Here is a 23,248-nt window from a genome sequence, read left to right as displayed (position 1 = left end):
CTGCTTCTGAGGGAGAGTGCGTCATTCTTCTGGAACATAAACTCTGCCACAATTAATGCATTGTTATAATTATTAAAATTTTGTACATCAGTAATAATACAGTAATAATAATATAACCCCTGCGGTGGGCTGGCGCCCTGGCCGGAGTTTGTTTCCTGCCTTGCGCCCTGTGTTGGCTGGGATTGGCTCCAGCAGACCCTCGTGACCCTGTAGTTGGGATATAGTGAGTTGGATAATGGCTGGATGGATAATATAACACAGAGAGGACCACAGACAGTACTGTAAAGAGGTCCTAAACGTAAGGCGCGTAGTATTGCATATTTTGTCTGTTTACACAAATTATATGATTTATTTGATTCAGAGTCTATAAGAATATGTACAGTAGTGTTAATCGTTGCTGAGTGCAGCATATAATTTACTCTTCTTATTTTTCCTTAGCATTTCCCATTTTTATATTGGGTCAATCTACATTACCAGTGTAGATTCTTAATCACAGAGTCACTATTCTGTTGAGTGCAGCATATAACTAACATATTAAAATGTGGTCTTGTGGATGAGACATGGCAAATGCAGGTATAAAACGTATACTATAAAATACAAAATGTTAAGATTTTTTTGTTCAGTTTGTTTCTAATATATGACACCAAAACAACTGCTTTGGATGCAGAACTGAGAGACCTCGATAGTTTAGAAGTTTAATCAATGTTGAATAAACATTTGAGTGCAGGAACTAAAGGGAATTGAAATTGTCATGAGGAGCATGTAATATAGACATCAGTTCACCAGCGAAATAGGGGAATGGCTTCAGAAGGGGGCATCAATTTATAGACCTCAGGATCTGAAGTGCTCGGATATGGCCAAGGCCTAAAACTCTCCTGACTGCAGCTGAACACCTCTTTTAATTGCCAAAGCCTCTTGTTCCACTGCCTCATACTTGGTTTCCCTGTCCAGCAGTTTCCGCCTCAGGAACATGACAGGGTGTTCAACACCATCAACGCTTTGACTCAGCTCGATACTTAGTCCTGTGTCCAAAGCGTCTGTTGGGAAAATGAAAGGTAAAGAGAAATCGGGAGCAATAAATACTGGTGCCAACGTCTGGGCCTGCTTTAGGCCCGCTTCTTTGTTTGATTATTCAAGGGCACCAGTCTCTCAGAAAAGTAGGGCAAAAACTTGCAGTAGTATTCCCCCTAATCTGAAAAAGGTTTGGATCTGTTTCTTGTTTTTCGGATGAGACCAACTTGAGATTTCATTTACTTTGAAACACTATGGCCTTACTTTACCCCTGCCAACCAGGTTGCCCAAATATTTGGCTTTGTTTATTCTAAAGAAACACTTCTTAGGGTTCATTCAGAGACGGGCCTCACCGAGAGTATGGAGCACAGCCCATTCCTGCTCCAGGTATTTCTTAGCTGTGTTGGAGTAGATGACGGCGTCATCCAACTATGCAGTACTGTAGGAGTTGTGAGGACGTAGCACTTTATCCACCAGACGTTGGAAGGTGGCTGGAGAACCAAGGAACCCAAATGGAAGAACACAGTATTGCCAGTGTCCTCTAGGGGTGCTAAATGCGGTCGTGACCTTCATGGAGTCCATTAAAGGAACTTGTCAATACCTTTTAGTCACGTCAGGGTTCGTCAACCACTCAGGGAGGTCATCCACAAAGGACATAGAGTAAGCATCAAACTGGGAGACTTGATTAAGTTGGCTGAAGTTGTTGCAGGATTTCCAACTCCCATCAGGTTTAGGGATTGAAATAATAGGCCTGGACCAGGTACTATGACTTTCCTCAATCACACCTAAATCCAACATTAGCTTTAATCTTAACAAGAACAACATTTATTTATATAGCACATTTTCATACAAAAAGTAGCTTAAAACGCTTTACATAATGAAGAATAGAAAAATAAAAGACACAGTAAGAAAATAAAATAAGTCAACATTAATTAACATAGAATAAGAGTAAGGTCCAATGGCCAGGGTGGACAGAAAAAACAAAAAAACTCCAGACGGCTGGAGAAAAAAATAAAATCTGTAGGGATTCCAGACCATTAGACCGCACAGTCCCCTCTGGGCATTCTACCTAACATAAATGAAACGGTCCTCTTTGGATTTAGGGGTCTAACGGAAGGACTTGATGATGATGGTCGCGTAGACTTCTGCCTTTTAATCCATCCATCATTGTTGGAGCATCATGAAACAGAAAAGAGAGTAGGGGTTAGTACGGATGTTAGAGCCACCATGAATAGTTATTATGATCAACTGAACATACAGAGTATCAGGATTAAGTTAAAGTGAAGTTATAAAAAGGCCATGTTAAAGTAATATGTTTTCAGCAGTTTTTTAAAGTGCTCTACTGTATTAGCCTGGCAAATTCCTATTGGCAGGCTATTCCAGATTTTAGGTGCATAGCAGCAGAAGGCCGCCTCCCCACTTCTTTTAAGTTTTGTTCTTGGAATTCTAAGGAGATATTCATTTGAGGATCTACGGTTACGATTTGGAATATAAGGTGTCTATTCCGATATATAAGATGGGGCGAGATTATTTAAGGCTTTATAAACCATAAGCAGAATCAGAATGTTCAGAAGTCAATCCTGAATGACACAGGTAACCAGTGTAGTGACATCAAAACTGGAGAGATGTGCTCGGATTTTCTTTTTCTAGTTAGGATTCTAGCAGCTGCATTCTGCACTAGTTGCAAACGATTTATGTCTTTTTTTGGGTAGTCCTGAGAGGAGTGCATTATAGTAATCTAGTCGATTGAAAACAAACGCATGAACTAATTTCTCAGCATCTTTCAGTGATATAAGAGGTATAACTTTAGCTATGTTTCTTAAGTGAAAAAATGCTGTCCTAGTGATCTGATTAATATGCGATTTAAAATTCAGATTACAGTCAACAATTACTGCTAAGCTTTTTACCTCCGTCTTGACTTTTAATTCTAATGTATCCAGTTTATTTCTAATAGCCTCATTGTATCCATTATTGCTTCAATTACTATTCATCCATTCTGAGATACGTCCGACATTGTGCTAGTGAATCAAGAGAATCGGGGTCATCAGGTGCTATTCATAAGTACAGCTGTGTGTCATCAGCATAGCTGTGGTAGCTCACGTTGTGCCCTGAGATATCCTGACCTAATGGAAGCTTGTAGATTGAGCCTTGTGGAACACCATATTGGATATCATGTGTCTTTGAGTTGTAATTACCACAACTAACAAAGAATTTTCTCCCTGTCAGGTAGGATTCAAACCAATTTAAGACACTGCCAGAGAGGCCCACCCATTGACTAAGGCGATTTCTAAGAATATTATGATCAATGGTGTCAAATGCGGCACTCCGATCTAAGAGGATGAGAACAGATAAATGGCCTCTGTCTGCATTCACTCGCAAATCATTTACTACTTTAACGAGTGCAGTTTCTGTGCTGTGATTTGTTCTAAAACCCAACTGAAATTAATCAAGAATAGCATGTTTATTTAGGTGGTCATTTAACTGCATAATGACTGCCTTCTCCAGAACTTTACTTAAGAAAGGCAGGTTAGAGATGGGTCTGAAATTTTCAAGAGCCGAGGGGTCAAGATTATGTTTCTTAAGTAGGGGTTTAACTACAGCAGTCTTAAGACCGTCTGGGAATACCCCCGTATCTAATGACGTGGATCTTAAGCTCCACATCAGTCTTTATTGCTTCCAGGAGTCGATAGGGGCATTCCCTGACGATTACACAGGGTTCAGTAATAATGTCATGTGCCGTCAATGCAGCCAGCCCTGGTTTTTTGCTAACCACCTCCGAAACTAACAGGATTACTGATTCCAGCTCTTCCTTTTGACTGGGTGTTAAACTGGGCCTGAAGTTAAGGTTCAAGTTATGAGCGAATAGGGTGTGGGGCTGACCAGAGTAAGGATCAGTTTGGCTGACGATTGAGCTGTTTAACTAAATAGTTTATGAGGCCCTTTTGAACCTTAACTTTGTATGGGCCGAGCCAATGGGCCAACAGTTTAGAATTACAGGTGGACACTAGGTCTGTGACACAGTCTCATAGTTGGAATCCTCAGACAGATGTGTTACGATTATAACAGTGGGCCTGGACTGCTTGTGCTTTTCCATGTTCTACTTTAGGATAGGCCCGATTTGTACAAATCTGTCATGAAATTGGGCAATGTATTCTGAAGTATTAGAAGACAGGAGGGCCTCTTCCTCCCGTCCTTATTTTTAAGGATGTCCATAATTCAAAAGGGGGAAACCCTGTAGTTGCCTGAGGAACGTCCTGATAAGCAAAACGTATGATGTGGGAGTAACTGATCCCAGTTCCTCCCGTCCTTGCTGACCACCTTGCAAAGCATCTGTTTGAGAGTTTGATTGAATCTCTTCACAAGACTGTCAGTTTGAGGATGATATACGGCTGTCTTTAAGTGTTTGATCTTGAGCAATTTGGTGACATCCCTGAGAGAAAAGGCCTTCCCTGGTATGTTAAGACTATTTTGTGGATGCCGACCCACACAAAGACTCCCACTAATTCCAGTGTAATAATTTTGGAGGTAGCTGCCCTCAGTGGGATAGTTACTGGATAATGGGTAGCGTAATCTATGAGGCCCAAGGTATACTTATGTCCTTGTGATGAGTAATCCAGGAGTCCTCCAATGTCTACCCCTATACATTCAAAGGGATGTCAACCAAGGGAATAGGAATCAGCAGAGCACGTCCCTTCCTAGGAATCTGACAAAACTGACACTCTAGACACAAAGTGCTGAAGCAACGTACTTCCTCATTGGCTCCCGGCCAATAGAAATGAAGCTTGATGCACTGTAGGGTTTTGTTGGCTCCCGAATGGCTGCCTAGGAGGTGGCCATGCACCAACTCACAAATTTGCCAACTGAAAGTCTGTGGGACTAAATGCCATCCTTCTCTTTGAGCCATTTTTGCAGCAAAACATGGCAGCAAACAACAATAGAAAAGTTGCTGCAGGAATCTTAGTGTTGTTACTTTACTCCCAAATCACCAATCCACTCCTGCACAATGAAAAGACAAGGGGTTAGTAACTGCACCCGGGGATGCCATAAACAATTTTGTTGTAAAAGATAAATTGGTGGACTGTTGTATAAATTAATCAATTAATCTAATGACTAATTTTGTCCAAATAATTCAAATAGGTAGATGAATGCTGTATGTGAATATTTATTGAATAATTTTATACATGGAATTTGAAAGAATAAGGAAATGAAAAAAACACAAAATAGCAAGAAGAAAACAAGAAAACATTATTAACAATAAAATATTTAGGACAAAAATATTTTTGATTTATAATGGACTTAACATAACTTCATGTCAGCAGTCCAACTTGAAAAACAAGACCATAAAATTAGGCTTTTAGGTCCTTTCAGACCTCAGATTTACAGTGGAGGAACATTAACATGTCCACATGGCTGGCTCTCTTCATTGTGATTATATTTCTTACAGCTGAAAACAGGCATTCGGAAGCAGCAGATATGGCAGCTACACACAAATATGATTTTGCCAGAATAGCCAATGTGGGAAACCTTGCCTTATTTTCTTTCTGCCACTGCAATGGATTTTCCCTTTTGGGAAGAGGATTCTTTCCAAAATAAGTTAGAATCCCCTTTCTCACCATTCGGCTGACTGTGCTTTCTTGTGCGTCTTCTGCACTGTCATTCTTACTGTCACGTGGTTCTGAGTCAGACACTAGTGTTGATTCCAGTAAAGACACTTGCATCTTCTCCTCCTTAGCATGATCTGAGTTTTTGATCTCATTGGTGGACTGTTGCTGCTTCTCCTCCTCCCTCATTCCCTTATTTGCTTCCAGTGCAAGGGTTTGCAGTTTCAACAGCACTCCTAATCTTTCTTCTGGAAACAGAAATTTGAGTTATAGAAATCTGGGATCAAGGGCTGCAGCACTTACATTTATGTTTGCAGCATCACCTCTATAGCTCATTTCCAGCTCCCATCTTATGGTAATTTCTTATGAAACCTTCATCTGGAATGCCTGCACAGGAGTAGTGTCAATTTTCCATTCTGTGTAGACTTGAGCAGTTGGAACAGTTTGTTAGTTTGCTCTAGTTCCTCAAGTAGGTTCCACTTTTCACCTTTAAGTTCTAGGAAGTGTGTCCCTTTCTGTGTCACTTCTGGGTCTGAAAGAGCTGCTGTAATTAGCCACATCTGCTCCACCAAGCAATTGATCATGTTATATGTGCTGTTCCATCTAACACTAACATGTTGAATTAGTTTGTGTTCAGTGGTGCCCAATTGATTTTGCTTGGTCTTGAGCTTGGAGCTGGCGCGTTCACTCTGCATGAAATGCTCTACCAAGTTACAACTAGCAATTACAATTGTTTTGTTTGTGATCTGGGGATTCTTCAAGGCTTGATTCACTATAATTTGTAAAGAGTAGCCAGCACAGCTTATTGAATAAAACCTATGCCTGTTTTCCAAAACCCTAAGCCCTGCCACCACATTAGCAGCATTACTATGAACCAGAGCCATCATTTTGTTGTGTGTCTGTAGTGATATACTTGTCCATGCATCTCTTGTTAGACTAACACTGCTGTTGGAAGAACTGAGGCAGAGTTTGACTTTGTGGAATTTATCCTCGTATTTCTTTTCCATCATGCTAGTGAAGCAGGTGCATTTGGGGAGAACATAGCCAGGTTGGAAAGTTTTAATCATAGCCCAGAATCGTTCATCCTCCACCATTGCCAGAGGTCTTTTGTCTTTAATTAGCATGTTGAGCACACTGTTTGTCCCAGCTGCTTCAACATGTGGTGTGCAAGTGTTGTTCCTTAGGAGGAACCCAAGCAGTTCCATTTTTTACTGAGAGCAGCGATACATTTGTGAAAGGTATATTCAGACCTTCACATGATGTTTCAAAGATAAATGTATTTTCTTTCCTAGCTTGAATGTAATTTAAATAAATAATCACAATGATTTGTGTACGTAAATCCACTCTAAGACTCACTACACATGTATTTTTTTTAAAAACCCATCTTAAATTAAAACATACTGGTGGGCATGTTTGTTATAAAGCAGCATAATAATGTTTGTAAAGTATAAATACTACCAACTGAAGTGATATTGCAGGATATGGGCAACTTATATCTGTTGAAGAGAAGTTTAAGGTAAAAGTTAATATTCTATACATTTGTAGCCACAGAGCATTACATAATTGTATGTTAGACTTTTCAGTAACGATTTTTGCATTGACAGTTTTGGTATATTTTTGTACTATGCTCTGGATATGCAATGACTGCAAAGTTGAATTTTTTCTTATTGTTATTCTCCTTGCTTATTATTGCCATCATCATATTTAAACAATTGGTTATTATTTTGGCCAATCATTTCCAAGCAAAGTGTTTTTTATTGGTTATTTTCAGAGCTATTCTCGACATCTGATTTTTTCTTTATGACAGTTTGTCACATATGAAATATAAATGTTCATTTTAAATTCTTGGTTTTTGTCAGCAATTTTTCCCTTTTTCAAAGGCAACCTAGTTGGATACCTACCTAGGGTATCTTGTAAGTTTTTAACAAGCGCATTAACAATCCATCAATAATCGTGTGCAAGAGGATTATGAGTTCACTTGGAACAGTTCTTATGCTAAAAAAGGCTTGGAAGGGAAGTAAAGAAGTGAAAGACAACCTTAACACTGTAAAACATTTCATAACCGACATTCATTATAACTCACACATTGACCTTTATCAGTCATCAGCTTGTCCACATCAACATTCAAGAGAACGTGGAAAGTGCTTATTTTCACACCTTTTTAACATTAAAAATTTTGCTGAGCTGTATGGTGTGTGCATTTAGCAATATAAACTATCTTTCCAAGTCAGCCTGAGCCAATATTGAAAATAATTATAAAAGATATGCTGTCCTTGTTTGTATAGGATGTTGTTGCTACACAATTTTGCCAGTACGCGGTTTTGTTTTGGATCCACGAGTTTAGAGTTGCCATCCCTTGCGTAAATATCTGGAAAAGAGTGAAGAATGTAACTCTGCTCAAAGTATACCTAGCAAGTGCATTATTGTACTGCAACATTACTTCATTGCACTCACAAGTGATAATGGTGGCAAATATGTTTAAGAGACCGCTTATCTGTTTTATCTGTAGAAATACTGCAGCTGTATCTTTCCTCCCAATGCTAATCACTACTTGTGTGAATCTCTCAAGTTAACTAGCATGACTAAGCAAGTGTTAGTAGGATACTTACGGTATTGTTGTCTTGTCCTGTGTTATACGTCCAGTGTGTGTTCCTTTCCAGGTGTCATGGAACACCATCAGTTTTTTACATAATAAACAGTCAACCATTTTCACAGATTTTTGGGTGAAATACTCCCATGCATAGAAGGATTTTGGCTTTGCCCCAAGTTTGGAGAAACCACCTTCCTCTGAGTGTGGTGCAGCTGCTGCCATGACTTATAGTAGTTTACCTAAACAGTACTGAGCCACGCAGCATGCCAGCACACAACATGGCGGTGCATGGAGGCGTTCAGGAGGAATGATTTAGTCGATTGAGGAAATACAATACTACTTTTTTTTTTTTTTTTGTAGTTGATTTAAATTGATTATTTGCAGCATCCCTAAACTGCATAGTACCTTCCTCCCTTCACCCAGCTGCAATCTATTGGCTCCATGATCTGCGGACTGTTGGGTATTGTTTGGCCTGCCTCTGCGCATGGAAATTAGGCTGTGCTCTTCTTTTGGTTTGGTTGCAGTGGTTGGGCTAATTGTGGATGAGAGGGTTGATTGGTGAGCTGCATGGTGTCTATCAAGAGTCTCTACCAGGTTGTCCATGTTTTTATAACCCTGTTGGCAGACTGGCTGGGCAAGATTATCTGGCAGGGCTTTTACTAGCAGGTCACAAGCCCCTTGTTTCATGACATGCTTAGAATCATTGACATCCTGCCTAAGCCAGTCTCCCGCCTTACCCCAGATGTCATTCGCCTGGGGCCACAATGGCCGCTCCAGGCTAAATCACCACTTGTGGCATAGCCTTGCCTGTAGGTCCACCAAAGCACTTAAGGGCTGACAACATGTGTAAAAATCTGCTTGTTAATTTTAAATACTTAATGTTTTTCTGCAATTTTTCAGTTTTGTAAAATATATATGTACAATATATCTTAATCAGTAAGCTACCCCGGTATATGTGCTTTAATCTATCAGAAATTCTTTGCAAAATGTTCTGTGCAATACACTGATGGGTTCACTGAGAACATTTCTCATGCTTTGTAATTATTTCAAATATAGGAGGCGAGGTGAAGTGGAAGAAAACTTTTACATATGAAGAACACAGGCAGCATTCATTTCAGATCTTCCAGGATGCTGCTTCTAGTGAGACCAGGGCACTTGGCAGTCATCAGGCTGTTTGCATCAATTTAAGGGAGGATGTGGGAAGAACCTAGAACCACTATACTTAAGATGTGCATATTCTTTTTAATGTTTAAATCAGGATTTTTCTGAGCTGTATGGTCTATGCATTTGGCAATCTAAATGCCAGCGGAAGTTGTGTTTCTTTTCACAAACGCCTACTGCATGCAGACAGCTAGCTGCATATTGCTATGCATCAATCTCTTTTTCATTTTGGATCAACTTTGTTATAAAGAAAACATCATAGTGAGTCAGCCTGATTGCTTACTGAATAGGATTTATTTACAATTTAATAATCTGAGAAAATACCAAAAAATATTTTATAAAGCTAATTTATGTTTATATAGGATGTTATTACTGCCTAGTTTTGACAACCACTGATAAGTATTTTTTTTTCCTGATCCATGAGGAAACAGTTAAGAGTTACAAATTGACAGCATTGGTATAAATATCTGTCAAAGGATAAAAATTCAGCCCCCATCTAAGCTAAAATTAGCAAGTGTATTTAACATACTATTTTATCATACTTAGCTAGCATATATACTGAAACATTATTTTAGGTCAGTGCACTTGCGTATAGTAATGGTGGCAAATGACAAATGCTTTTAGCAGACAATCTATCTGAAAAAATACCATGGCTCTAACTTTTATTCCAATGCTATTTACTAACATGAACTTGCCAAATTAACCAGCTTCACAATGCTGAACGAATTACTGTCGAACAGCTACGTACGTGTAAGTGGATTATTTGTGGTACTGCTGACTTTTCCTCTGCTATGTTTCAGTGTGCGGCATCTTAGTTCTTAATGTGCGCTCTGGTTTGTAAGTCATGATAAGTTCAGACAAGGAAGCCGGACCTTGGCCATTTAATGCTTTATATGTTAAAAGGATGATTTTGAAATCTGCCCTAAACTTAACTGGAGCCAGTGTAATGATTTAAGAACTTGAGTGATGTGTTTGTATTTTCTTGTTCCTGTAATAATTCTTGCAGTAGCAGTTTGGATTAACTGGAGGCTGTATAAAGAACAGTTTGAACATCCAGTGAACACAGCATTGCAGTAGTCATTCTTAGTAGAAAATAAATGCATGAATTAATTTCTCAGAATCCTGCTTATTTAGAAAAAGCCATGACATGCTAGAGTTAAACATAACTCCTAGATTGCGAGCTGATTCAGTAAAATTAATGGTGATTCCAACTGATCTAAATGATGACAAAAATATTGTTGTGATCAGCGTCATTCCCTCCAACAATTAACATCTCTGTTTTATCGGTGTTTAAAGATAGGTAGTTCTCATCCATCCAGACTTTCATGGAAAGAGAGAGAAGTGAGCAAGCTCAATAGTAGATCAGTTCAGTTGTGCTGACTAGGACTAAGACTAAAGAGCTGCTCATCAAACTTCAAGGTGAAGTTTTTAAAAGGGATAAAAGTTAGAGAAGATTATACAAAAATAAAATTGGCAAAAATGTAAACCTTAATAGGAGTACAATGATGTCTATTACAATTGTAACAAAATAGGAAAAACATGGCATAATGAAGACACTATCAATATCAGTTCATCTTACCACACTGAGTGGCCAGGAAACAAGGACAGTTTTCAGATGAGTGACCAACAGGCCAGTTACAAAATAGTTGCAAGTGTACTTTGACTAAAATGTAATGAACTCTCCGGTCATTAACAATATCCTCGGCATATCACAAATTTGACCTATTTGGAAGACTTGATAGAAGGAAGCCGCTTCTGAGAAAGGCCGACTTTCAGTTACATCTAGTGTTTGATAAAATCCTTGTGACATAACCTGATACCATTTTGTAGGAAACTAAAGCTGAGCTTTTTGGCCTCAAAGCAAAGAATGGTGCAAACCAAATACCAGCCAACATCCAGGAAATTATATTCATTCTGTTAAGTAAGTTGATGGCAGCATTATGCTCTGAGAATTCTTCTTAGAAGCAGAAATTTGAAATATGTTGCTAACAAGGGCAATATGGATGGAGCTAAATTCAGGCAAATCCCCAAGTAAAACCTATTTCAGTTAACGAGAAAATCATCAGTTAGGCCAAAGAATATTTTCCAGCAGGACAGTGATCCAAAGGAAACTATAATAAGAATGCATTAGAAAAAAGAAGGTTCATACACTTGAAAGGCTCAGCTAAAGACTTGAATCAAGTTGAAAATCTGTTACATGAAGTGAAAATTTGTCAAACGATTCCGTCACGTCAATAAAATGCCTTATTTGCAGTTATATGGAGGAGGAACACCCAGAAACACCCCCTGCCGTCAAAAATGATATTTGGAGTATATTATGCACTACAGTAAAAGAAAATAATGACAAAGAATACTATAGCAATAAAACAGTTTATTCTGTACCAGAATCTAAAATGCACTAAAAGAAACCAAAATTACTTTAGAAATTTAATAGTGATTTAAGGCCAAAATGATTGTTTTGAAAGATTTGATGATAGTTTCAGCTAACTGAAAGCAATAAAATGAGAACCCATTCACAATGGATTCCTGAATTTTGAGATTAAGTAGTACCAGTGAAAATGTTTGCATAGCTGTGTGCTGCACCAGAATTTCCCTTCATTTGTGTAGACTTCTTTTATGTTAACATTGCCTTATCTATCATATAATATATGTCCCTCTTTTGCTAATGATTAGAGAGATGTGCCAGTTCTCACAACATTCACATCACAAACAATTAGGTGCTTGTGCCTAAGATACTCTGACAAAATACAGTATTATAGATTTAGTGAGAGCCTTGCAACTACCTACTGCCCAGGAACATACAAACTCTATATTGGCAATGAAAGGCCTAAATGTTAATGTCAGCACCATTCTCCTGGGATTGACACCATTTCAGGATGTTATTTAATTGCTATTGACTTTGTTTCTTTTGAGATTCATGATCAGTTCTTATCAAATATGAGACCTATAAATAAGAGTGTTTTCAAGATTTTTTTGACATTTCATAGAATGACAGACCTGTACTTGGAGACTAATCATACTGATCATCTGATTCTGTAAATTACTACAGTTAGTTTGTGAAATTGTCTTTGTATAAATACTTCCCCACTTTGAAGATGTTTAAGGAAATAATGGTGCTCCTCTCAAAAGGTATTAAGAAGAAAATTGATTGACTGTGTTTTATCTTTCCTAAAAATGTAAACTTGAATGGCCAGAAACAGATTTCATGATAAGTCACTTAAAATTGCAGCATTTTGTGTTTAGGAGAAACCATGTTTTGGGCGGAAGATAGAATATATACTATAAAACGTATTTTTGCGGGCACAAACATTTTTGTGCAAAATCTGTTTTGTCTGCACTATTCTTTAATTTCTGTGAAATTCTAAATAATTCCCTTGAGACTTACTCAGGTGATTGATCAGTTTGTCTCAATACTGCTACATTGTTGATAAGCTTATGGTTGAGTTTAAGAGTCTTTCTGAATACTGAAGCAGTGAATAGTTTAAGGATAACCCTAAACTCTTATACCCTCTTGTCAGGTTACTCTTTTTGTTATTTGCATTACTGTTTAGGGGAAAATAGAGGGAAAAAATATGTTTGGAAAAGTGCATGTCAGTGAATTCTTTATTAATAGCATAGTAAATTAACAGACCATCTTTATGGTTTTGTTTGTTTATTTTTTCCTGTTTATAAAGACATGCATTTGTAGACGTACCCAACATTGTTTGAATTGTCTGCATGAGTGTGGCATCACAAATACAGAAAGTATAAATTATCCTTAAGATGTTAAAATGTAATACTATAATAGAATGGCAAATTCTAAAGTTCATAAGAGATCGTACAGACAAAATACTCCTGAACATCATTAATTTGTCATCTACTACAGAATATTATTGGATACTAATTACCCTTCTTTTTTTTGAAAATATTTAGCGGAGATGCATCACTTCTTAAATGTAGTTGTTAAAACCGTATGTGTTTCTTTACCTTTTTCATCATCTGTCTTTTGGAATGGACTAGAACCACTCCCCTCTCCTTCTGTGTTCTGCTCGAGTTACAAGCAGCTATATTAGGTATACTGGAAATTAACCATTTGATAGCTGTTGTTTTTTTACTTCTTGTCACTTCTCATAGCTGGCAAAATTTGTAAACTTAACAAATTATTTATTTAACTTACATTTAATAGAAAGTAGCATGAAATCTGCATTACTGTTACATGCATATTTCTAATGTTCTAATATTAGCAGGTGACTTGCTCATGGTTACATACCAAGTTTGTAATGTGAATTGTGTCTTCAATTCAGTAGCTTAGCCACTGTGCCATGTTGTTTGCATGCTTTTTTTACCCATCATAATAAATACATTAAAAATGCTTAAATATCAGGCCCACAATTAATGTAACATGAATAGCTGCATTTTGGAATTGATAGTTTAAAAAAAGTATAAACCCCTCAGCATGTAGATTTTAATATTTTTTGTTTTTCCTGCAGCTGATAAATTTGGCCAGAATCCATTTTCACAACCAGAACTTATTTCTGACGAGTTTCTTGAAAAATGTAGAGATGGCACAATCCATGCTGTTTCAGCTTTGTATCAGTTGTCCCAGGTTCAAAAGTTTGTGCTTGAATTTAAAGAAACCACAACTCCAGGTAAGTGCAACTATAATTTAAAAAAAGTTGTTTTAGAAATTGACAAGCTCAATGAATATTGTAAAAATCCAATCAAAATGTAATCTTTGTCGGATGTTAGCGGCTGCTGGTTTTCATTTCATCCATTTGTAACCAGTTGCTATAATTAAAGGAACATGTGTCTTTTGCATTTGTTTTAATTGCTGTCTTTTAATATTCAGAAACCTGAAATGTTTCTTTCTTCCTTAACTACCAGACAAACAGAAATGGGATGGAATGGAAGGAGAGCCAAAAGATTACTTTGGGCCCAGTTGTACCAGTCTGTTAAAAAAATAAATAAATAAATAAAAGAAGTGAAGGGTTGAAAACTATTAATCTTCTGAGATCCACAAATCCTTTTGGTAGTTCTCTCAGAAAAAGAAAATCTACAGTTTAGAAATGATGTGTTGTGTTGGAAAGACACCATTTACATTACCATTAAGTAACAGGTTTCGTTAAAAGCCAGAATTGAGTCCTGAGTTGGCTAGTCATCTGCCAGCCTCCTTTGTATCTCATTGTTTGGCTGCTGGTGTAAGAATAAGAAATTCAATTGCTAAGACATATTCTGCAATACTGAAGTTGCATTCTCAAAACTCTTCATATGGTCTGCAGTACCAACACACAGCCTGACCAAACCGTTAAGCCTTCTGCCAAAATGCACTACGGCACCAAAACAGTAGCACTTTGTCCTTCTGGAAGAACACTACATCATACACAAAATAAAATGCCTACAAAACACGAACAACAGACAGCTTTATTTAAAATGTAATATGGATTGTCATGAAAGTATCGTCTGTAAAGTAACTGACATTATTTGTCGCAAGGATTGTATTACAAAACAGAACAATTTTGTACTGTATAAAATGTCCAGGAATGAACAGACCACTTAGCAGTATATGTCAATGGACTTTTATTCCTGTCTGTGGTCTACCATTATAGTAGTACAGAAAATGCATTCATAATCATACAGTAAAAAAAATATATACCCAACACAAAATACCATAGAAGCAAAATACACTGTGCAAATATATACATATTTACAGTTGGTGTGCAACTGTAACAATACCACACTGTAATGCTAATCCATCCTCTCCTCTGGACTGGGCCACAAGTTCTCATCAACTTTACAGCTGATATCCTCTCTGGCAATACATCTAAGGTAGTATCTCTTTACATGCCTGATCCATTCTTAGCATTGCTCTGGAGAAATATCTTGGCATCCAGCCTTCATTGCATCAAGTAATGACATCTTATCGTGTGGCCGGTGATCATAAACCTTCCACCTCCATGCAGAAAAGAATTCCTCAATGGGGTTAAGGAAGGGGGAGTATGGTGGCAGAAACAATGACATCCTTGGATGTGCTGCAAACCACTCTGTGACTGCAGTGGAGTGGTGGAATACCACATAATCCCATACCACAACAAATACCTGTAATAACACATTTGTGCTTGCCTGCTTTCTCTAATCCTGTGGTACCAGTGTCCTGTGGAGGTCATCGTGAAATAAAATGAGGAGCTCCGAGTTGTATGAGGCAGTGACTGGTTTGTGTGGCAAAGCACCATCCTTGCATATTGCTGCACACATTGTGAAGTTGGCTCTAAGTCCTAAGTATCCTCGCTGCCGTTGTGTTACTCAGGTTAACACTAGAAGTACCAAAGCCTACAAAAAAAGTCATAATCCCGGCCCACCCTAAATCCATTCGCACCTCTCCGTCAGCATCTTTTGTGTTGTAAATGTGTTGATCAACACAAGCAGCAAAGCAGCCTGCTATCCCATCCCCTCACCAATGCAGAAAGGGCAGAGAGTTCTCTCAGCTCAAGTCTGATTACCTGCGCATGAGTTGCCTAGAGTTGTATAGGGTAAATAATATATCTTTATTTGGAATGCATGCATTTCATGTGTGTTCCGTGTCTACAACAATCTATGTAAACATGTTGTTAAAACAGAAATGTTTTTCATGTTTTAGTAATAATTGACAAAATGTAGACATGAAATGTATAATGTGTGAAGCCTGAAGTCCAAATATCAAATAAACACTTTCACAAAATGCACATGTATAACAAAACAAGTGTGCTTTTATTCAAGAATATAACTATAGAAAAAGAACTTGCGTTAGACTGCAAAATTGACACGCCTTTAACACTAGAATTACCAGAGCCTACGAAAAAAATCATAGATCCAATCCCACCTTAAATCGCTTCTTAAAACCATTCTCACTTCTCTGCCGGCATCTTTTGTCATCTAAATGTGCTTTTAAACACAAGCTGCAGGCAGCCGGCTACTCCATCCCCCCACCAACTTGGAACGTGCACGAACTTCTCCCAGCTCATGCCTTGATTGATTATCTGGAAGTGAAGTGGAGTTTTAGAATGGAAATAATAGATCGTTATTTGGAACACACTCATTTCATGTGTGTTCCGTTTCTACAGTAATCTATGTAAACACATTGTTATTTTAGTATTAAATGTTACAAAATGTAGGCATAAACTATAAAATGTGTGAAGCCTGAAGGCCAAAGATCAAATAAACACTTTCACAAAAGGTTCAAGAACAACACAACAGTTTCTGTGGCATACTGGTAAGATTTCCTCTCTCAGAACACAGCAGAAACCCGAGTTCAGTTCCTTTTTTTTTTTTTTTTTATTTAAACCTTCGTCGCTCTGCCTGCCTGCCTGAACTCCCTGTCTATTTATATAGTAATAACAATAGTTGTATTATCATATACAGTAAACCCTCGTTTATCGCGGTTAATCCGTTCCAGACTCTACCGCGATAAATGAATTTCCACGAAGCAAAATTCTTTATTTATAAATCATAATTTTCACAGAGCATAGAAAACATGTTTACGACCATCTAAATACATTTTTTAACATTATTGGAGCCCTCTAGACATGAAATAACACCCTTTAGTCAAAAGTTTAAACTGTGCTCCATGACAAGACAGAGATGGCAGTTCTTTCTCACAATTAAAAGAATGCAAACCTATTTTCCTCTTCAAAGAAATTTGCGTCAGGAGCAGAGAATGTCGAAGAGAGATAGATAAGTAAACATTCAAAAATCAGTAGGGCTGTTGGGCTTTTAAGTGGAAGCACCACGATAAAGCAGCCGCAAGGAAGGGATCAATGTGAAGGTAGTCTTTCAGCATTTTTTAGAGGAGTGTCCGTATCTTCTAAGCAAACAGCCTCTGTGAAAACAGCTCCTCTGCTCACACCCCCTCCGTCAGGAGCAGAGAATGTCAGAGAGAGTGAGAGAGGCATAGAAACAAACAATCAAAAATCAATACATGCTGTTAGAGCTTTTAAGTTTGCGAAGCACCGCGAGGGAAGCATATCGTATATCATTGAGGAGTTTTATTTAATACGTAATACGTGCTCTGATTGGGTAGCTTCTCAGCCATCCACCAGTAGCGTCCCTTGTATGAAATCAACTGGGCAAACAAACTGAGGAAGCATGTACCATAAATTAAAAGACCCATTGTCCGCAGAAATCCACAAACCAGCGAAAAATCCGTGATGGAGTGAAGCCGCGAAAGTCGAAGCGCGATATGGCGAGGGATCAATGTAGTGCCTTTCCTTCCTATCTATCTATATATCTACCCCCTTAGCTGTTTTTTTTATATACCTATTATACAGTGCCCTATGGGGTGTCAAACAGGCAATTACAATGATTTTCGGAGTATATAAAGTCATTCCTGAATACCATATTTACTCCTGTACCACGCCCTCGTGTAAGACGCGCACGCTAATTTTTACAAAGAAAATTGGGAAAAAATCTTTTGCCCTGTGTATGACACGCATTGTGATTGTATAGGAAGCGAGCGAGGTTGAAGTAAGACACAGACGTAAATAACTGTAATGGAGAATAATTATGTCTCATTTAATTCTTTCTGCACATGATACAGTATATTGTACTAACTGTAAGCAGTATCCCTACTGCAGAACGTTCAGTGTTTGTCACACCATGCTGCGACAGGTGGGAATCACAAATAGCCCTGTGAAATGAGAAAAGAAAGAACCGTATAGAGACAATCGGTAAAGGACTGTAACGGCAAGTGGAAAATTATTGTGCTCACCAGAATCCAGTTTAATCATCATCTTCCGATTCGCTGCTGGATTCGCCACCGCTACTGATGTCCCATACGGTGTCGTCTTCGCTTACCCATAAGGTGTCGTCTTCGCTTCCATCGATGCTGTTGGATATGCTGCACTTTTTGAAGCTTTTTACAATCAATTCCTCTGGAATAAGCTTCCAAGCAGCGATGATCCAGCCACACATCTGCGCCAATGTTGGGGCTGTCATTTTGCCAGTTGGCGTTGTTTCGTGTACCGCTGTTGCAGCCCAATCGGTGTACATTCTAGATACATGAGCCTTAAACGGTCGATTAATGCAGACATCTAGAGGTTGGAGGAGCGAAGTCATGCCTCCAGGAATTACCACTTGATCTGTTTTCCCATCTTTCAGTTTTTCTTTAACACCTTTAGTTAAATGGCCACGAAAGCTGTCCATGACTAACATGTTTGGCATTTTCAGGAGACTGCCCGGGCGACGTTGCCACACACATTTCAGCCAATCGATTACGAGATCATTATCCATCCAACCCTTTTGTTGAGCTCTGACAATGATCCCAGGAGGAAACTTCTCATTTTTCGGCAAGGTCTTCCTTTTAAATATTACGTACGGAGGTAGTTTCTTTCCATCTGCAAGAATTGTCAACATCACGGTACACCGCTGCTTCTCTCTGCCTCCCGTGCGTACCGGGACACTCTTGTCTCCGACTGCATTAACAGTAGTGTTTGAAGGGTTCTCAAAATAAACTGGTGTTTGATCAGCATTACCGATTTGCCCCATTAAATACATTTTCTGCTGCCTCAACTGAATAACGTACTTTTGGAAAGCTAGTAGCTTTTCTTCATATGCGTCTGGTAGACGCTGCGAAATGCTCGTGCGGCGTCTTATTGATAAGCCATTCCTTCTCATGAAGCGCGTTACCCATCCGCGGCTTGCTTTGAACTGAGTGATTGGTATTCCACGTTCTTTCGCTATATCACGAGCTTTCACCTGAATCATTTCCGTGGACACTGCATATCCAAGCTGACGCCTGCCTTGAATGTAATCAGTGAGTGCAACTTCAACTTCTGGGAACTTGGCACGTTTTCCGCGAAATGCCCGTCTGTTTATGTTGCAAGACGAAAGTTTTTCTTTCTTCTTTCGCCAATCTCGAACACAAGACTCTGGAACATCATACATGCGACCTGCTGCCCGATTTCCTATCTTCTCTGCTTCCAAAATCACTTTTAGTTTCTCTCCCGCCGTGAAGGAGCGTAAACGCTTGCTGCTATCCATGCTGAATGACAGCACCAAACTCTACCGTATTCCTCGTGTATGACGCGCACCATTTCCTCGTGTATGACGCGCACCTGATTTTCTAATGCTCATTTTCGGGAAAAAATGTGCGCGTGGTACAGGAGTAAATACGGTATATAAAGTCGGCGTCAGAATATATCAAGTCATTACTGAATATATAAAGTCAGCGTTGGATTATATAAAGTCACTCCCAAATATATAAAGTCAAAACCTGATTATATAAAGTCAGAGTCAGAATATATAAAATCATTCCCGATTTTATTTATTTATTTTTATATATATATATATATATATATATATATATATATATATATATATATATATATATATATATATATATATATATATATATATATATATATATATATATATATATATATATATAAAAACGCCAAAGCCTGATTATATAAAATCAGCATTGGAATATATAAAGTCAGCATTGGAATGTATAAAATCATTCCCGAATATATAAAATTTACATGCTTGTCATTTCACTCGTACTAGTGAAAGGTAAACTTCGACAGAAGCCACTCAGAGTCGATCGGGCTTGTGAGGATCGTCCAAAAATGTGCCCATACAAAAAGAATAAATAAATATAGTGTTCAAAAACGCCGGGCACATACATCATTTTGAATGAATTAACTGAGCAGTGGGGTTTTTTTTAAATATTTTTCTGAAGATGTTTTTGTTAACTTAGTTCATTACGTTGTAGTAGGAACTCATTGAGTTTACTAAAAATGTGCCTGAGTCATTTCAATCAATATCAATATAATCCGACTTGAAATTTATATATTCGGGAATGACTTTATATATTCTGACGCTAACTTTATATAATCAAGCTTTGACTTTACATATTCGGGAGTGACTTTATATATTCTGACGACAACTTTATATATTCCGAAATTCATTGTAATTGCCTGTTTGGCACCCCATAGGGCACTGTATAATAGATATATAAAAAAACGGCTAAGGGGATAGATATATAGATAGGAAGGAAAGGCACTATATGATAGGCAGACAGGGAAGCTGCTATATAATAATAAAATTGCTGTTATTACTATATAGATACTATTTATTTACTTCCTACAGCGTAAAGTGCAGAGCTTCCCATGTTCATATACAAAGTACAGCGATGGCAAAAGTGCATTCTTGATTCGATGTACAACAGTCATCATGATTTGAGTTTGCCTCTGTTATAGCGCGTCTGTAAAAACAGCAGTGTGAAATGTGGGGAGGGAGGGGGCAGTTTGAGTTGGGATCGTGAACGCGGCTGAGAGAAAAACAGAATAAAAAAAAAAGCTAACCTTTACAAGTATCATAAATTACACTGGCTGTTACAGACTGGAATAAAATGTATGTCTTTATTTTCAAATAGTAAGAATACTTGCAGCTCACTTTTCAAAATGGACTCTTATGGAATTGAACCCGTGAAGTTCAGACTACCAGTCAAGAACTGTGATACCGTTGTGCCACCACAGCGCTCTTAGCAAATGCGTGTCAATATCACACTCTAATGTGGGTTGTTTTTCTGCAGTTATATTTTTGAATAAAAGCGCATTTTGTTCTGTTATATTTGTACCTTTTGTGAAACAGTTTCTTTGATATTTGGACTTCAGGCTTCACACATTATAAACGTTATGTCTACATTTTGTCAATTATGACTAAAACATGAAAAATGTTTCTTTTTTTAACAATGTGTGTACATAGATCTATGTAGACACGGAACACACATGATATGCAAGTGTTCCAAATAATGATATAGTATTTATAAATGTGATTTTGCTTGACTTCTCACTCTATACAACTCCAAGCAACTGACACGCAGGTATAACAGACGAGCTGAGAAAAATGTGCGCCGGTGGGGGATGTGATAGTAGGCTGCTTGCTGTTTGCTGCTTAGCCACAAATTTAAAAGACAAAAGACGTGACGGAGAGGTGTGAAGCATTTTAAGATGGGATGGATCTACAAGGTTTTTCGTAGGCTCTGGTAATTCTAGTGTTATTATGAGTGTTATCTTTGGTGGTGCAGCGGTAGGAAATGCTGACTCGTAATCAAAACGTCCCCGGTTTGAACCTGGACCCCTCATTTTGAGTAGTGAGCTGTTCTTATTCTTACTATTACAGGAAAAAAAAACATACATTTGACTTGTGTCTGTAACAGCCAGTGTAAATTTATGGTACTTGTAAACATTAACGTGTTTTGTTTGTTTTTATTCAGTTTTATTCTCTCGGTCATGTTCATGTTCGCCCCGATCTGACACTGTTGTTTTGAAATAAAGACATGCTATAGCAGAGGTGAACTTGGATGAGGGTTCTACATCGGAGAAAGAGAACAGAAGCCCACCCCGCAAGAAATGTCCACTCACATATAAGAACAACGCAGATGCACCAGGCATAAAGGCAAAAAATGGCACCGTTTGGATGCAGCAACAGGTTGGGCATCATTCTTCCAGTCAGTCTGCCCCACACCTGTCCTTCACACACATGAAACAGCACGGCTTGCAGAGCTCGCCAAGGTATCGTGCAAAGTATTGTTTGTGATTATGTTTTGTGATGGTCTTTATATGAAAACCATGTATATGTTACTTATAAAAAAAGCCAGTTCTGTTATTTACCTATATTTATTTACTTCCTACAGCATAAAGTCACAACTAGACTGCATGAGCTTCCTGTGTTTGATCGACATGGGTATGCTCACAAAGTACATGTGTAATGCCACGAAAAGTGCATGCTGAAACATCAGTACGCAAACAATGGTATGAGAATGTAGTCATGGGGCTTTGGCGCGCATGTACACCGCTCAGATCTAAACACTAGCATGGGCAGTTGCTCGCATACTGAAGAGTGTATAGCTGCAGGTGGAAGCTGCTGTCTCTGTACTTTGTGAGCATACACTTGTCGATCAAACACAGGAAGCCCTGCAGTCTACTTGTGACTTTATGCTGAAGGAAGATAAGTAAATAAATCAAGGTAAATAACGTGTGATCTATATAAGTAATATGTAAATGTTATTCATATAAAGACCGTCATAAAATTTTATCAAACACAGGACTTTGCACGACACCTTGGTGAGCTTTGTAAGCACTGCCTTTTCTGTTAAGGACATGCGTGTGGCACATTGACTGGCAGGATGACGCCCGACCTGTTGCTGCATCCAAATTGTGCCATTTTTCACCTTTATGCCTGGTGCAGCTGTGGTGTTCTTAGGTGAGAGTGGACGTTTCTTGCAAGGAGGGCTTCTGTTTTCTTTCTTCAATGCAGAACCCTCATCATCATCCTCTGTGTTCACCTCTGTTATAGCATGTCTTTATGAGAAAACAGCAGTGTCGGATCGGGGTGAGTTTGAACGTCACTGGAAGAATAAAACTATATAAAAAAAAAAAAAAAAAGATAAACCTTTTCAAATACCATAAATTTACACCGGCTGTTACAGACTCAAATTTATGTTTTTATTCTATAATAGTATGTCCAGGATGAACTGGCGACCCTTTTGATTACCAGTCAGTAGTTCTTAATGCTGTGCCACCAAAGCAGTCGTATTAACGGCATGTCAATGTCTCACCCTAATGCAAGTTCTTTTTCTGCAGTTATTTTCTTGAATAAAAACGCACTTGTTTTGTTATACTTGTACATTTTGTGAAAGTGTTTATTTGATATTTGGACTTCAGGCTTCACAAATTATATACTTCATGTCTACATTTTGTCAGTTATTACTAAAACGTTTCTGTTTTAACATTGTGGTTACATAGATTATTGTAGACACGGAATGCACATGAAATGCATGTACAGTAATCCCTCGCTATATTGCGCTTCGACTTTCGCGGCTTCACTCTATCGCGGATTTTATACAGTGCATCCGGAAAGTATTCACAGC

General features: G+C 38.2%; 1 protein-coding gene across 3 annotated transcripts in view; it reads left to right on the top strand.

Moving 5' to 3' along the window:
- adad1 (adenosine deaminase domain containing 1 (testis-specific)) overlaps positions 1-23,248 on the top strand; it is a 137,126-nt gene that overhangs the window by 21,878 nt on the left and 92,000 nt on the right. For all 3 annotated transcript variants that reach the window (XM_039751235.1, XM_039751234.1, XM_039751236.1), the window contains exon 3: positions 13,833-13,991. In XM_039751235.1, the coding sequence (XP_039607169.1) occupies positions 13,833-13,991 (159 nt within the window). The remainder of the gene's footprint in view (positions 1-13,832; positions 13,992-23,248) is intronic.

Source organism: Polypterus senegalus, chromosome 4 (assembly GCF_016835505.1).
Source record: "Polypterus senegalus isolate Bchr_013 chromosome 4, ASM1683550v1, whole genome shotgun sequence".
NCBI lineage: Eukaryota > Metazoa > Chordata > Cladistia > Polypteriformes > Polypteridae > Polypterus > Polypterus senegalus.
This window is presented reverse-complemented; position numbering and strand designations above follow the sequence as displayed.